Source organism: Struthio camelus, chromosome 5 (genome assembly GCF_040807025.1).
Source record: "Struthio camelus isolate bStrCam1 chromosome 5, bStrCam1.hap1, whole genome shotgun sequence".
Taxonomy (NCBI): Eukaryota; Metazoa; Chordata; class Aves; order Struthioniformes; family Struthionidae; genus Struthio; species Struthio camelus.
The window spans coordinates 27,080,530-27,098,750 of record NC_090946.1 but is presented as its reverse complement, the minus strand read 5'-3'; the positions used below and the strand labels follow the sequence as shown (position 1 = coordinate 27,098,750).

At 34.6% G+C, this 18,221-nt stretch overlaps 1 protein-coding gene across 1 annotated transcript in view; it reads right to left on the bottom strand.

The window, feature by feature from the left end:
- Positions 1-112: 112 nt before the first annotated feature.
- Positions 113-18,221, bottom strand: part of CCDC73 (coiled-coil domain containing 73) — a 60,200-nt gene continuing 42,091 nt past the window's right edge. The window contains exons 12-17 of the mRNA XM_068945260.1: positions 17,244-17,354; positions 15,213-15,344; positions 11,078-11,243; positions 8,304-9,860; positions 4,979-5,116; positions 113-985 (exon numbers count right to left, since the gene is read on the bottom strand). Of these exons, the coding sequence (XP_068801361.1) occupies positions 777-985; positions 4,979-5,116; positions 8,304-9,860; positions 11,078-11,243; positions 15,213-15,344; positions 17,244-17,354 (2,313 nt within the window). The 3' untranslated portion in view covers positions 113-776. The remainder of the gene's footprint in view (positions 986-4,978; positions 5,117-8,303; positions 9,861-11,077; positions 11,244-15,212; positions 15,345-17,243; positions 17,355-18,221) is intronic.

The window sequence follows — 18,221 nt, the reverse complement described above, 5'->3', positions numbered from 1 at the left end:
CAAAAATGGACAGTGACAATATTGGTTGTTTCTTTTGGTTGTTGTTACTCAAGTTTACACAATAAGGATCTTTCTTTGCACAAGGTAGGGAGGGAGAGAGATCAGAAAAATGATAGTGCAAGCAATTTTGAAGTGAAAATTTCTATTAAACCATAAGGGAGGGAAAATGTGAACCAGTTAAAGTGAAACCTTATGAAGCAATATCTGCTGCTTTTCTCTCTAAATCACACTTGATGATTTAGTGTTGAAAGAGGCGTTATTTAGATAGCATCAGCTACAACAGTTACAGTTAAATGATTGAAGTCTGCAGTAAAGGTAAGCAGATTTTCTTGTTTTGCTGCCACTTAAAAACATTTGTAACAACTTCCAGCAATTCTAGGAACCATTCTTGTGAAACAGTTGCTGCTGCTTTTGTTTAAAAGCTGAAGGAGCAGTTTGGCAGAGAAACATTGAAGTATTTCAGCCAAAACTTTTCAGGAGCAGGAGATTATTTACTCTTAGTATTTTAATATCACTTAAATATAAACAATTATTTAATTTGTAAACATTTTAACTTCAGGCAAAAACCATAATAACTTGGATTTGATGGCATAAATATACAGAGCTCATTTTCTTTAGTAATTATATCCTTTTTTAAAGAAAAAAACTGTGTTAAAGAAAGTGTAATACATACACACTTTGTTCTATAGGAATACCTCTACAAATCTGGTTTACAGAAGTGATTGATCTGTACCTAAATGCAGGTGTGACTGTCTTTCATCTCTCACCACTGCTCTTTATCCACTTTCTTCATATTTTCTCTTTCTTGATGAATGAAGTCTTTCCAAATTCAAGAACTTCTCTATTTCTTCTATTTGATTTTTTATATTTAAGTTCTGAGTAGAACATCTGTCCTTATCTCTGAGTGCACTTTCACTTATTACTGGAGTTACAGTCATGTGTGAAGACTTCTGCTCATGCTGTAAAACAGCAAATCCTTCTTTCACTTGACAGTACAAATCTAGCACTTAATACAGTGAAATTCAGATACAAAGATTAAAATCGTCAAATTTTGCTAAGCAGTAAGCAAACGTGAGTAGAAGGGTAAATCAATTTGAAAAATATATTCAACTTAAAGCTTGCTTTAGTTTTAATTTATAAAACTTGATAATGCTAAATCTACTCTTAAAATAAAAGTTAAGACTTCCTACAAAACAGTATGATGTAAAAATAAAAAGAATGACTGACAACCTTGCACTAGAATGCAGCTTAGCAAAATAAATAGTTTAATTAAACAGTTTAATGTTGCAATTGACATTTCTATTGCTATGCAATCACTTGATTAACAAAACCCAAAGTCATGAGGCTTACAGTGTTAACTCCCTCTCTGTTTAGCTTTATTGATTAGAGTGCAAACACCATTAACTGAAGCAAGGTCTGTAGTTGGTTGGTTTTGCCCATTAAAGATCTTTCTGTTCTTTGAATAGGTTTAATTACTAGGTGATAGGTACTTCATATCTTTCCAAATCAAATGTGTATTGCAACACAATAGCGAAGCAGTTTTTTGCCTGAATGACAGTCTATTCTTGTTGACCTCAGCAAAAACATGTGCAGTCCAACAGTTAAGTCTAGTAGAATAAAACTTAGCTATTTGTCCTTCTTTTCTTATGTAGATGATGATTACTGTTAATGGCTGGTTAGTCTGACCTACCTCCTTTAAAAACTGGCATTTTGGAATTGTGCTGATTATTTTTCATAGGAAGAATAACCACAATGAAGTCTCTTTCAGTATGATACCACTGCCTATGTGCTGAATGTGTGCAAAAAAAAAAAATTACTACTTTTGGAGGAAGCTTGAACTGTCTCAATCTCAGCTCTTGGGTATAATACCATGGATTCAGAGTTTCAGTTATTAGTTGGAATTGATTTGCTGCAAGGAATTAACACAAGTTTAACAACTTATGTTCCATCTCTCTGGGTTACCTTTTAGTCGTATTATTTTTGTGGTCAGTTTAGAACAGCAGTGCTGGATTTGACTGCAGGGGGGAAACACCACCTTTCAGGTGTTTTATACCTTCAGTAGGTAGAACTCCACCATTTAAATAGTGATTTTAATCTAAGACATTTGACACTAGGTACTAGGGGAGCAAAACACTCCTGCAGCCTGTGTAGCTTGTGGCTGGCAGGTAACAGTTAAGAATATAACCTGCTCATGAAACTAGAACTCAACTATTAACTGTCAAACCAGAGGGCCTCAGGCAGCTGAGCTCAGTGCTGGGGCAGGCTCTTGGGGAGGCATGTGCAGCACCAGCCACCTGCCAGGGAAGTTACAAAGTACCTTACACAGACAGAGCCAGCAGTGCAGCTGCGCTTGAGGATCTGCAACATAGCACTCCGTCAACAAAGAATTAGAGGTTAAAGTTGTTCTTCCATTACAGAGATACTGAGGTGAGGCCTCCCCTCTCTGCTCAATTATTTTTGAATATTAGGCAACTACCCGCTAAGTGATTGTAAGCCATACAGTTGTCAGGCCTACCTTTATTTTAACAAAGATGAGAATTATTTGTTTAAAAAAAGTTTTGAAGAGGCAAGCTTTGTAGTGAGATAGCATATCACTAGCAGAGCTGATGATTAGAAAATTTTTCTTCACTAATGCACAAGCAATTTCATGAAGATTGAGACATGAACAATAGATTTCAAGCAAATTGTTGACTTAGCCTACATTATCATGATCTGATACTTCCTGATAGAAATGGAGAATACACCAGTGTTATTGAACTGAACTAACTTCTTCATCTGAGCAATAAAATTTTAATCTTGTTAATTCCTGTGGCCATATTGTACGTTCTCCTATGCTCTTTCCCAAAGCCTCAAAAACAACATGTCATTGTAGGCCACTAGGCAAAATTTCTATTCAGTAACACATGGGGCTGTATCTGTGCTGTACTAATTAGCTGAGAGAAATAATTTTCATTTAGCTATTCTACATTTGGTATTTCTAGTGAGAGAAAGTCATGCCACTATACTAGGATTTTATCTGAGGAGTACAAGCATTTAGACCTCTTTGGAGAAGTAATTGCAATTAGATAAGCTATGTAGTATTTGAATAAAATTCTGTGACTGTGGGTTTAGAATATAAAAACAGCTTTTCTAAAAAGTCATCTGTTAAAGTCCTCAGGCTTTTTCATAATATAATACAAGTAAGTAAAACAATGTGTCTTACTGACAGCACTGAACAGTAAGCCAAGTTCTGTTTAATACAGTGGGACATGTATGCACAGAAGTATTCATTGCTGAATAGTATGGCTGCATCATTAGGGACGTATGTTTAAAGGGACCTGAGGATGCTTGTGCATCCTTACCTTGGTACTCAGGTATGTATAGACTAATGATGGAAACCTTTCTTCATATTTTTGCTAGGACTTGTCAGTACACATGTAGCTTTTATTTTCCTATCACTTTTTACAGTAGTATATTTTAGTTGAATGAGATTATCCACATTATAGAAGGCTAAGACTGCTCTAAGTTACAAACATACATACTAGTCAAAACAACTAAACTGAGCAGCAAAAAGGGCTGCTGAGCCTATTTTTAATCTCCCAATAGCCTTTTCATATCAGTCATAAAAGTGGCAAATTTGAGAAAAGACAGTATCAGAATGATACCACACAGAAGGGAACGAGTGGTCTGCAGAATCCCAGGCTGAGACTTCATAAAGCAAGTATTTTGAAATCATTGAAGGTCAAATCAGCAAGGCGCTCTGTTCTTGTCCATCTCAGCTTTTACTTAGCCTGCATGTAAGGAGCTTTAATTTGGAGATGACGAGGTACGTATAACCACAATCAGATAATGAAATACAGCATTTTAACTATTTGTAGATTTGGTAATTTAGTCCACTTCTTTCCAAAAGCTCTTAGCTGGGAAGCAGGGAGAGCAAGCAAGGGAGAATGGGAAAAGACTTCTAACTGATCTCCACCTCAATGAGAAAAAGCAAAAGAGAGCACTGTAAATACCATCATGATTGTGCTTGGTGAAGTGAAAAATACTACTCGCTATCATTCCCAGTTAGTGTTACGTTAGGAAAGTTGAGTGATTTAACAGCATCAGCCTTTCCTTTTGAATTTCAGAGAACTTGAACACTACTGGCACTGAGGATAATGGATCCAATCCATTGAAGTCAGTCCACTTTCTCATTTGAAAACACTGTAAACCCTGACCTCAAACTATATCCAGAGGAGACAGCCATAACTACCTGAGAAACTCCTCTAGAGCCACTTCTGAAAAGGAAGGTCCATTGCAATTGTAAATTATTATATCACCCTTTAATACTACGTTTAGCATTACCTTTTAATCAAGGTCAAATTCTAATAAAGCAGTTGTAGCTGTTCAAGTTATAAACAAGGATGACGTTTAACACAGATCTAAAAATGCAGTATGAGTTACTGACAGTGTCATCTGAATGAAGCTGTCTTCAAACAGGGGGTTTCCTTTTAATTCTCTACTTTTACACATGTTCAGATAATGTCATTACACTAAATAATAAGATAACTTTTAAAATACAGCATGGCACAATTGCAGCTGAGAATAAACTAACTGATAGGCTCTGATTCATAAATACGCTAAATTTTTAGCCTGTGACAGATTCTTTTAAATAACATGCCCCTATCGAATAATAAAGGAAACAATGTTTTTATATGTTTACAAAATATTTAATAAAAATAATCACCTACAGAAAAATAGTAAAAATTTTAAGAAGGTACACAGTGAACTACCCTCTTTCTCTCCTCCCCAATATACTGGTTAGCATCCGTTTGATTCATATGCTGTGACTTTTTCCTGCTGCTTTCTATCAACCTTAATTGTGAAAAATGGTGCCTTGTTGCCCTTTTGATATTATTTTGGAGATTGACTCAGCCTTAAAGTATCCAGATGCGTACAGTTGTACAAATATCTGTGGAATTAGCTCACTGAGGTCTGGTCCGCAATATTTTTAATTGACTTACATGTTCTGTGGGAAAAGAAGAATCATAAAAAGTCTTTACTATAGCATTCCATTCTTCACTAGGGTCTCCCTGGGGGTCTTGGTGGATACTACAGATATTCAAAGTGTCGGCAGCTCTGTTGAAACTGGTAGAACCTGATTGACAAAAAGGAAATGGTAACAACTGCAATTTAGTCTCTAGGCAATAACTGTAAATTAAGTAAACTTCTGGTTTACCTCTGATCTTAAAAAAACAAAAACAAAAACAAATGTTTTTGTTTTAAATCACTGAATCTCTGTTGCAGGTTTTTCCCTCTTCATTTTTTTCGTTCACATACTTCTGCATCAATTTTTGTCTCTGAAGATGATGCAAGTTTCCATTCTGATTATAGATGTTGAAAACTTTTTCACAATTAAATTAATTGCAAATTAAAATTGTGATTTATAGAAACATTGTTTTCTGAACATTCTAACTCAGTAAATTTTTTTTCCAAACCATGCTATTTTATCTGTACATCACCTTCTGATAAAGATAGTGAAATACATAATTACTGCCATCCTGACATCATATTGCAGGGTGAGTTGTTATAATAAAAAAAGACATTCTAAATATGAAGGTATTTAGACAGATAAAGAACATCTTTTAGATAAGACGTCTTTCTGTAAATGGATATCCCTAACATTTCATAGTATCAGGCAATAGCTATCTACCAAAGGTAGAACGGACAAATAAGCAGATTAACCAGAGCTGAGAATAAGGTCCCAGTCCTGCAGTGACTTTATGCACTGTTAGTAGACTCTACTAAAACCAATATCAAATTCTTTGCAAGATCAAAACATAAGTGTACTTTCAAAATTACTCATAATGCAAATAGTAGCTGTTATGCCACTAAAGATACCTGTCAGTCATTGCTATAATAGTAAAATAATTACCTTCATATGAAAATAAGTATACTTAACTAATGTTTATGTAGCAGAATTAAGAGTACTGTCATTTTCTCTTTTGGGGGAGGATAAAAAGGAAGGTAGCCGTAGTTTTGGGTTTGATTTTTTTTTTTTTTTAAATAGAAGTAAGTTCTTCAGGAAGATCTTGCCCATTCCTCCATTAACACGTGTTGTTTCTGCTATCCAGAACCAGTGTTGTTGTTTAAACAGCAAATTACATTGTGGTTAGGCAGTAAAAGGAATTCCTTCAGATAGACTTACTGAACCCTTTTACCAATTCTCTCTACCTTAGCTAATCCAGAAAGCAATTGGTAATTTAATCTAGGTCCCCCCGCTTATGGCTAAAGTATTTATGCTTCAAAGTACATTTTTTTTTTTCTGTTTTTTGAGATGTTGCATGGATTCTTCTCGAGGTTTACCATCTGGCAAGCATTTGAAAAAAAAAAAAAAAAGTCTTGGATGTTGCAGTGCTGAGTGTAGCAATGATTAACTCTGCTGAGATATTTTTACCCTCTAAGAAGAGGCAAAGGATTCAGAGAAGCTGAAGTAGGAACCTATCTAAATTAGCCAGTATGATGACAGGGAGAGGCAGATCTGGGTCCCAGCCCAAGATCTTCAGTTATGAAGCTTTGCCAGAGGTAAAAGAGGCCTGGTGACCATTACTGGTCACTAGGCAACTCATCTGGGGAATGAGGATCATACTCAAACCCTCACTGGCTGAACTCTGCCAGGCTTCAGCTAAATTTCCCACCTTTTTTGAAACTGTTCTAAATTACAGACCTTGCTAGCTCCTGTGGGTGAGCCTCTGAGACTCACTTCTTGGAATTACTCTATTTTGCCTACAAAAAGGTTTCTGACAAGAAAAGGAGGAAGAACACAAGAGCTTCAGACAGTGCTCTGTCTGTACTTAGAGAGAAGATACACACAGAACAGCACATAAGCATGCATTCATTTTCTTGGTGAAACAGGTATCAAAATTCACATTCTTAAAAGAAACAATGTACCATCTGAGCTCATGATTCTGCTTCCTTGCTGTCACTACTTGTTTTGGGGATGAAGGCTCATCTGAAACCAAACTTGGAAAAAAAGTATGTATACAAATATACATAGGCAAGAGGCCAACTACAGAAACAAAATTACCTATATTCCTAACAGCAAAACAATATAAGGAAATCAGACTGCAGGTGCTCTATCTCACTGCCACCAGCCACAAAACTAAGGGACGGGGTCCGTTCTGCTCTTAGGAAAACTCACTCAAGCGGTGAAGCTCAAAAACACTAAAAACATCAGCAAAGCCTCAGAAAACACCATATATTGTGGATCTAGTTATTTTGAAAGACATTCGAGCATCCAAAGTTCCATTCTTCTAAGAAAACAGGGTCTTCCAGAGACCACCAGATAATCTGCTTTTTCAAGCTTACAGCACATATGCATTAAGAAAAGAATCTGCAGACAATCTTTATTTTGAGAAGGAAAAACACTACCTGAACAATTTTGATTGTATCCCCTTACTGTGGGAGAGAAACATTTGGAAAGGTACTGAAGTCACCTTACAGTGGAAATAGAGATATTTTCATTATTTTGATTGAGTTTAAAAATAGCACTTTTAGTAAAAAAAATATATATATATATATAGGTAATCTAGCAGTTTATTGCAAAACAAATCTAAAATATAGTTCTTCCATATTTCAGTATGGATTTAGAAATACATGGAACAAAATTCATTTTGCATATGCAAAATATCATTCAACAAGTAGTCACCAAATGCCAACAACAGAATATGAAAAAGCATCTCAAGCACTAACAGCCAGGTCTGTTTCCTAGAGCTTCAAAGAATGTAAATTTCTTTCACACATTCACCACATTCAGATAGTTCTAAGTGTCCATCTAAATTAAAGATGTACAATAAAATAAGCAATAAGCTTTCTCTTAAGACCAATTCAAGAAAGCATGTACTGGTTCAAAAATTACCCCAATTTTTATGCAAAATAAGGGCACTCAGCGATTTCCAAAAGGTGCCCAATGATTTTCAGATCATATGCAGACCCCTGATAGAATATGCTCTACATTGGAGTTAGAAATGCCTACAAAAATTCAGTTTGTCACTGCACTGCTTTTCTTTTATAAAGGGAAGTAAGAGAGAAAATTTATTTAATCAGATAGTTGAGCAAAGAAAAGCTGTTTAGCTGCATTTATACTGCAAATTAATTTAGACATCTCATAACATCTTTCAGATTTCTGTTTTTCCACATAACTAAAATATCATTTTTCATTTTTGTATTACACTAATATTTCTAATATTACACTAAATTGCTTACATGCAGAAATTTCATATTTTGAAAAGTTTTCTAAAGATATCGAATACATACTTCAAAACACAAAGGACTGTCTTTCTTACCTAGTCCCGTTTCTTTCCTGACAACACTTTCACTGAAATTTTGACACTGTGTTTTTAAAATAATCTTTCTGTTTTCTGCCAGATCTGGTAGTTTCTCTTTCAAAAGGGAAGGTTCTTTGGGAGTCCGCACTGTTTGACTTCTCAGTTGATTTACTTTTGAACAAGGACTGAGGTCTAAAAAATTTAAGTATGCTGGAGTTTTCTCAGCTTTTTTATCTGAAATTGAAAGATCAAAGAATGACCTTCCACTTACATTTACTAAATTTCCAGATGTTCTCATGGGTAAAGAGCATGATTCTTTCAGGTGACCCTCAGCAAACTTACTTCCTGAAACTGTACTATTTAGAGAATCTTTTTTCTCTTTTAACATTGCATTATTTATTGAATTGTCATTAATCTCCAGGGAATGTCCCTTTTTGATGGATTGTATCTGAGTATCATTATTAACTTCTTCACATGGTATTAGTTTATCTGTACTACTTCTGTCTGTTGAGGTTTCCTTATGAACGATTATTTCAAGATCATCAGCATTTACTGTAGAAAAGTTTTCAGCATTCAAAGCACATGCATTTGCATTACTTTCAGTTTTTTCAGTACTGGCTTGTTCAGGTTGATTGTTTTGCATGTCATTCACACTTATTCCTCTATCTGCTTTTGCAGATAAACTGAAAGAACTTATGAGAGGCCTATTATTACAATGGTCTTTTGTGATGTCATCACTGCTCGCATTATCACAATAAACAGTGGGTAAATTTTCAGCATCGGCTGCTGGAAAGCCAATACTCAGTAGTGCATCATTTCTGCTTATGTTTCTGGCATTGTCATTGTAATTTCTCTCTTCAACATCTGTATGCTGCTGCTGTTTAAACAGAAATGTATCCGTACGTGAATCACTCAGACTTAACTTTTTTTGTTCTGTTTCATGTAACCTGTTATCTACATAATTGTCACTGGCCGGCAAGCTACATTCCTGGTATTCTGCCTGATGATCATCTTTAATATAAGATAGGATACCAAAATTTAATTCCTTAGCTTGATGACTGTCTGTACTTTTCTCAGGCCCAGCATTCTCCTCAGTCCTAAGAACCACTTCAGACTCTTTGTTGGGTCTTTCAGTCATAAGGACATTTTTGTTGTATTGTATGATATTTGTCTTTTTGTCTGCATTAGTGCAAACTGATTCATCTGTAGCATTGCCCAATTCTTCCTTGCTGGAATTTGTCTCCTGACTTGCATTCTTCTTGTAGACACCCGCTATGTCAATACTGTCTAAAAATACCTTTCCAGTTTCCATGTGGAGTGCTGCCACTTGATCAGTGCTGTCCTGTAGCTTATGTTCTAAACTTGCTTTCTTTTCCTCCAGTAGCATTCTGGGGATCGTTCCTAAACGTACTGCTGCTTTGCACTCAGTGACACATATTTCCCAGGCCTGTCCTTGGGTAATTAAATCAGTATCTGTGCAGAGGGTGTTCCTGGAAGAAGCCTCCCTTTGCTTTTCTTCATAAAGGCTAGCAACATTAACTTCATCCTTACAACTGTTTTCAAGAACTTGTAAAACTGTTAAAGTAAGTGTATTCTCTAGTTAGTGACAGCTGACCCAGAGGTTAAAAAAAGGTTATTTTTACAGTTTAAAGTTTCCAAAAGATGTACTCAACATTGAGACTGATTTTTATGTTACAGTGCAGTAAGTAACATTTATATATATAAACACACACATATAAAATATATACAAGCACATGAAAAAGTTAAAGATAAATATATTATAGTAACTTGCAAAATATTTATGAACTGTTCAAACATAAAATATATTAATATTCATTATATTTTAAGTATGGATTATGATAGTTAAAATTTTTCCCACCTGGTAAGTTAGCCTTATTACTGAAAAATGTCTTCATATACTTAATAACTCAGTACTTAATAACTCATTATGTATTTCTTCCTCCATGAAGTTTAAGTCACTGGTCTACTACTGCAATTGTATGTGTCTTTCTTTTTGAAAAAGAAAGGTATTTTAGAAAAATGAAAAAAAAAAAAAAACCTATTTAAGGGACTGTGTTCATACCAAAGGAATATGCTATAACTTGATGGTATTGGGATAGTGAGGAATAACTGAAGCATTTCGCTATGAGAAATATTTTCTGAAAACATAGCTGAAGGCTAAAAATCTTTTTAAGCAGTAACGAATTAGGTAGTTAATAAGCTCTTAATTTTCCTCTCACTGTTGCTACATTTTAGTGACTGAGCATTAGAGCCTGAGTACATTTTCTTTAGGTAGCTCCAAAATATTACTTACTGGAGCTATAAAGTGCTTTGTATAGAAATGTATTATGATTATGCCCAGGAACAGACCCTTCATTGTCCTGTGCAGTACAACCAACAACCACTCTCTTGGGCCTTTTCTCATTGGTTTATGAGATGGGGAAAGAGCCTTTCCCTGGTTTTGCTTCTATACGCAGGGTAAGTGTTACAGGAGGAACTCTAAGTTCCTCCTAACCCATATTCAATTCTTGAGCTGGCATGCAGAAAGAGTATTGCAACAGCTTAAAGGGGGACAGCACACAGATCTTATTTAACGTCCCAAGGCAACTCCTAGTAGTACTGTGCTTTCATTCAGAACCTAGAGCACTACTGACACCACAAATTTTACTATCCTTAGGACAAGAACATTTAATTCAGGATTCAGGCATTCTCTTGTCATATACGGTATCTGTAAACATTTATACTTTCATCAACAACACGACTTCTCTTTACTGTCCATGTAACATTATTACTTTGTTCTATCTGCACTTCTTCCTTGCTTAACGAGTAGTCCATTGTGTTTTTTATTCCAATTTCTTCTTCATGTCCAAAAATACTGTCTTTCTTTTTATATTGTATACATTTATTTTCTTTCTGAATAGCTTGTATTTCACCGTCTTTTGATTGCTCTTGATGACACTGGCAAAAAAAGAAACAAAAAATTATACATATTCCAGTGGTTTACTACAGTTTCTGATTAGATTTTAACATTCAGGACGTGAACTCTTTTTACATTTCTGATGTAAACCAAAGACCAGTCTTTTGAAGTGAACACATTTAATGTACATACCACTAAAAACAGGCTAACACACTAAAAGAACAGGAAAGAAACTAGGTCATGCTATACTACAGTTCATAGAAAAAAATATATGCAGAATTTTCAGAGGAAGGAATGCATGATCTACATGTGCTGACTGGATCACTCCCTCTGTCAGCAAGCTAAATCAGTGACTCGTTCAATAATTACATAGGAAAAAAACCCTCCACAATTGCTAATTACACTCCAACACATGTGCATACACACACTTGCTAACCACTTAAGAGTTTTTAGCTTAGTTTCGTAGGCAAATAAGGCTTATGAATTCTGCAGTCTCTGTCATCCAGTTCCTCATTGCCTCCCTGATGACTTCTGAACCTGAATTTAAGTGAAATTCAACAGGACTAGAAGCCTAAGAAATGTTAAATTCCATAAAGTTCTCTGAAAACTCTGAGCTGTTCAGTAAAGAAACATCCTAGTAAAAAGCCACCAAAGGAAAGCAAAAGAAAATGCATCCCTTATCTGTTCTATTTGGTAGCCGAAAGGCAGAGAGCGCGCACTGACCCTTGCCTAAAGATAGGATATAAAAGTAGGTAGATGTGGGAGGGAGCAGAGGTATTGCTTAGTTCATAAAAGACACGAGAAAGCTGACGATACTTGGGTGACTGACGGTGTTGGAGAAGGAAGGCTGCGATGTGGGAGGGAGTTACAAGCACTGTGCCTGGGCACAGGATGTGTGGGGAGGATATAATGTGCTACAGAATGGGGGGGGGGGGGGTGTCATAGAGAACACTGGCAAAAAATTGGATTATTGCAATGGTGGGCTTGTAGATGATGTACAATACAAATCTGCAGGAAAAAGTTTGTTTCCACAAGGAGCATCAGGATGTTTCTGTGACCAAATTTGCTGATAAATGCAGGAGGGGTCTGAAATTACAGTTTTCCTCTGACTGATACCACCTTCAATTGGTTTGAATTTTCTTTCTCTTTTTCTCATGTTTTATTATCATCTCCTCATCATTCTAGTTAGATGCATCTTTTTTATCCACTTTACAAAGCACCGGAAATTGCAGACATTTAAAAATAATGATAGATGCAAAAAATCACTAGACTGACTTAAAAATAGTAAATTTTTTTGTTTGTTTTCTAACTTTTTAATTAGTTTAATTTGCTTCTTAGCTATATACAGCATTGGCATCACATAGTCAAACTTTTTTTTCAAATACAAATACTAGAAATTTACTTTTTCTGTCATGAAAGCTATAATTATTTTATAATCTTTTGCTTCTAGGACCTGGGCTTTAGACAGAAACACCAAATAACCCAGTAAAACTGTGCATGTTACTCTTCTGTAGAGGTATGGAAGAACTTACCCCATTCTTTGGTATGGGCTGAACTGTTCTTAGGAGGAGAGAAACGTTATATAATTTCTCTACTGATTTTCAGAAAGCTGAATATACCTAGTTTCCAATAACTTCAAATGGCTCTTCAGCCCTTTCAAAAATAAGGTCCAAGATGTCTGAATATCAAACCTGAATTTTATTTTAAAAGTTTTGCTTTTGATTTAGTAAAATATAATTAAGTAACATACTTATATCTAAGATGACATTTGCCTCTATAGCATATTTCACATTTTGAAATATAGAATCTTCCCAAAACCTCTCTCTCTATGCACTTATGTATATACACATATGCACGTATACATGCACAAGAATTACAATAACCTGTTGCTAAGCGTAGCCAAGTTCTCTGATGGTACACAGTTGTATTACAGGTGATATTAAACAAAATGTGAAGCATATCATTAAATATATGTATAAATAAAAAGGGGCATAATTACTCACACTTGAATTTGGCTCTGTAATGCCTCCTGACACTGTACCTTTATTTTAAAATGAGCCCCCTGTTTACTTACCATTCCACAAGTTAGGCAAAGAAGAAATTTACATACATGCTAAATTTCATGCCGCACAAATAATCACAGGAATTTCAGATTGAACTAGGTGTAAAAATATATGCATATTTCATTACAACATTGGGAGCCATAGTTAAGATCTAAAACGTATGCTAACAACACAATGTCCTTTTCTGTTATACTAGACTCTTAACTTATTACTGATACAAGGTGAAACGCCACAAATCAGAATAACTGATATAATCTTCCACAGCTCCTGTAATTTTCTGGCAGTTTTCTACTGCAGATTAGACTCCACCTAACCTGTTTAGCTTTTGAAATCTCATGATCATAAAACACAAAGTGGTATGGCAATTTGACATAAGATAATCTAAGATAAAAGTTGGGAAGACACCTCAGATATTTTTTGTGTTTATAAACATATGCTTAAAGCTTATCTTCTTTCAAACACATACATTTATCTGAGTAAGCATGAGTACTGTTTATTGTGAATGACTGGTAGCATGCCTTGGTTCTGCATCCTAAACGTAACATATAGTTCATATTTTATTTTCATTCAAAGAAACAATGATTTTTAAAGTTATACAATTTGCATATAGCTTGTAAAATTGATACAGCTAATTGGGTTGCATCATGAATATTAGTGTCAGGTCTAATTTCCACTGCATTATTAAGAACGTACCAGCAAAGACATGTATGTATACTTTGTGTGTGTGTGTGTGTGTGTGCGTGTGTGTGTGTGTAAAACACGTATAACAACACATACACACATATAGTTTGTGTGTTATATACACACACATATATATAGTGTGAAGGACTTCCTTTTATGTTCTTCCAAATTCTAAAATTTTATTATGGTTTGTTGGTTTACTGGCAATTCATAGACTAGCTCATAAAAAAAAAAATCTGATTTACAATCCTAGTCTGTAAAGGTGTCTTCATAACACTGAAGGCAAAATCATGCACATGCAAAATGAATTTTCCCTTCTTTGAAGGGGAAATCATTACTTAAATGACTATAATGAAATATGAAATAAAGAAAAAAAAATGATGGCATAACCAACACTACTCAACCAAACTATAGCATATACTCAATATGTAGGGAAAGTTTTTATGGCTTATCACTCTTCCAATTGTTTCTGCATTATGAAGGACTGGGCTATAAAGTTGCAGTCCAGCTTAAGTAAGGGATAGCACATAGCTGCAGTGCTACATGCTGTTCTTTTTGCTCCAAAAGGGAAGCTATCTGTGCTTAACCATTTGCTGACTTCTCATACATGACCTGAATACAGAACTGAGCACGGACTTTGTTCAGCCTGCAATGCAAGTCAAATCCTAGTTCAAGCTGCACTGCCTAAAACAGCCTTCTGCTTCCTGCATTCATATGCTTGTTCAGCCTGCTATGCTTTTGATGATTCTAAAGATACTAAACAAAATAAAGCTTTTTTTAAAATAAAACTGAAGACCTTAGATAATCTATATATTGATAAGATGAAAATTCTGATCTGTCTCATGCTACAGAGGCTGAAATCAATTCCACGTTTCTAGGAACTTGTTTACAGGTAAAAGGGTCAGTGGGTTTGCACAGATAGTATTTGAGAAACACCTGTGCAAAACATGTTCATGAAATGGATTTAGTAAACCTAGATTATTTAAGATAAATGCTATCTATGTATAAAGTTATTAATGAGGCAATGAACATCTCAAATTTTTATGGAAGAAGTACCCATCAAAAAGAAAGAGGAACTTTCTCTGTGTACAGTAAGTTGCAATGGGATCTTGGATCATTGATTACATCACAGAAATTACTTGATTTAGTAATGTCAAAGAGAGATTAATGGATACCAGAGCCAGATTATAAACTGTCATTGTCTCTCTCATGCTCTAGTATTTTTTACAAGAAATGGAAAGTGCTGCACCTATTAGATACACTTACCTGCAGATTTTCTGCTTGCTCAGAATGCTGATCTTCCTGAGGAGAACGATAATCTTCAAGATGTCCATAAACTCCTTTGAGGGAATTCAGCTCATTTTTAATAGTATTCATCTCTTTTCTCATATTTTCCTCCTACAATAATTGAGGGCACACAGAACACAATGATCTTTACTGCATGTTCAAACATGAAACACAGTATTTTACAGTGGTAACAACAGCTTAACAAATTAAGGTAAATCCTTATGCTAAATAATAAAATGAAAATACAGATGCCAAGGAAGTCCTGTATACAGAATAAGATAATTTTGAGCCCCTTCATTCAAACCAAGGATTTTAACCACATTTCCATTATCTCACAGAGGGTTTTTTTTTTTTTTTTTTTACACTAATCAGGCTTTGTTCACTTTGTACTTCAAGCAGTATCTCTCAAAAAAGTAGGATTTGTATTTGTAGCTTTCTTCCTTTTTCTGCTCAAAAATAGACATGCTAGTCAACATTATTCTCTGCCTACAGTGTCAAGAATCTATGACTACAAATGATTTGCTTGGTACTACTTCTGTAAATAGACTCGAGTATCCACTGCTTTTTCAGTGAATGTGTAACAACTACATTTTTAGATTTAGAACAAAAAGAAAAGTCAAAAGGACAAGATGCAAAAAGAATAGAAGGGTTATTTTACAGAAATTTCTTCATTTCATTAAAAAATGCTATTTCCAGAGCAGTGTATAAAGTTAACATTATCCATGATGCTGCTACACTAAAATAAATTAGAAGACCTGATTTTTAGTTAGCCATAGCAGAAACATGGAAAAAAAAAAAAGATCTTCTAAAGGTTAGTTGCAAACATTGATGAGAAATAAATGGCCAATTCCCTTGTCTATACGCAAAACTACAGTATAAGACTCTCCTAGGAATCAGGGAGATGGAGTCTTCCGTCCTCCGAACAGTGAGCATCAGAACAGTGCAGCTATTTTGTAGCCTCAGGGTTATAACCATCTCCATAGTACCTGTGCTCAAAGAGTCTGAGAAAAGCAGGATTACAAGAACAACTTTACATAATTTGCCCAAAGTGTTCCCTGAGACGGTCCCTCTACCAACTTCAATACCTTTTCGCCAGTACGCGCCAATTCAGGAAAAATAAAAGACAGAAGAGAGGCTATTAAACAAATTCTACTTGGAGTGTAATTTCTACACATGAAACTTCTTGTACACATGCATTTATTATTGTAGATAACTTGTACAGCTACAGTATTTTGCCAGTTATTTTGGACTAAATAATTACTGAAGTATTCTTTAAAAATAATAAAGTAGTAGAAAGAAGAGCAAATATTGAAGACAAATTATTGTTTGGATGTATGCAGAAATGAATTCACTAAGAGGTCATATGGGGTTTTACTTTTTTTTTTTTTTTTTAAATCCCCTTTCATCCCACAGTCCATATGGAATACTTTCTGTCAAATAAGGACCTCTGCCTTCACGCAACCCTCCAGCAATCTCTACCTGATTCAGTTTGGGTTTTTTTTCTGGACATATAGACTAAAGGTACTTCTGAAAGGTCACAGCTTCTGTTTATGTGGATGTACATTCAATTATTAATGTATGATTCATTGATTCACAGAAACGTTGGCACACTCTGAATAGGTTGGGTAAGAAATTACTAAGGACCTGAAGTTATATAAAATTCAATCAATGTAAATGAAAAAAATAGCAGCTTCTATTTCTAGGTAATGGCAAGTGTGTAATTCTGGAGTATTTCTAAATGCTAAATTCAAGATAACACCTAATACCCTGGCTCTTGCTTTATAGGACTGCAGGAAATACACTGACCCTTTAGAGCACAGAAGTCAGCGTTTTTCCTAAATCTACCTTTTAAAAATATTCATTTCTAGAAAAGTCTGAGAAAGGAAATTATATATTTTTTATTTATATTATTTCTGCAGCATTTTTTTTGGCTTTTAGAAATTATCTGAAATACTTGATGACTATTTCAAAAACCTTTTAATACTCTAACATTTAATTTAATAAACCTACATCTTTTTTCCAAGTTCTTAGTGCCTTCTCATGCTCATTCTGAAGATTAAGGAACTTTTCTTCATTTTCCTTTGCCTTCTCCCTTTGCAGCTCATTATCTCTTTCAAGGGCCTGCAATAAAATTAATTATCCAAAAAATAATCAATACCACATTAATGAATTTTGATGTGTTTTATGTTGCTTGGACCTTTGCTTCTAACATGCTGAAAGTGCCATACAGATCAGTGATAATGTGCTATCTCAACAATAATTTTCATAAATTAACAGAAAGGTGCTTATAGTTTAGCTAACAGGAAACAGGGGGAGGTTATGAAAAAAGAAATGGCTATAAAAGGGTATAAAAACACTTGCCATTATTCAGTTTCACTGCATAAGTTTTAATGTACTGAAAAAGTAATATAAAGTGCAGAGATGAGAAATATGAAATGTAGCACAATCTAGGCCCAGTGAGTTTAAAGAAAAAACTACTATATAGCCAAAGAAAATATCTTTGTTTTTCTTATTAGTTTCTACCCTAAATTGTTTATTAACCTATCTTATAAACTGTATTAACTTTAAATTGTAAAATATATTTATTGGAATATGGAGTATTTAGTATATGTCTGATGATCTTTATTACATCACTGAAACAGAATGAATAAATACTTGCAAAATTTTTTGGTTAACTTTTTTAGCTTTACTGTCACATAGATAAGTTACAGCTATCTTGTGTAAATCAATGCAACACTTCTCACATGTCTTAGGTACTGCTGGAATTTTTATCCTATCATATTTTTATAGGACTTACTGCATCCATTATCTTCTGTATAGATGATACAAACATATTTGATCATGTAAACATAACTTTAATGCACTATTATATATATGACTTGGCTGAGCTGCTTTGAAAGCCCACCTGAAAAATGTTAGTAATGGAGACATACTCCAGAGGAATTCTTTTTTACTTAATCTTTTAACTACAATTAGGAATCTACTTCT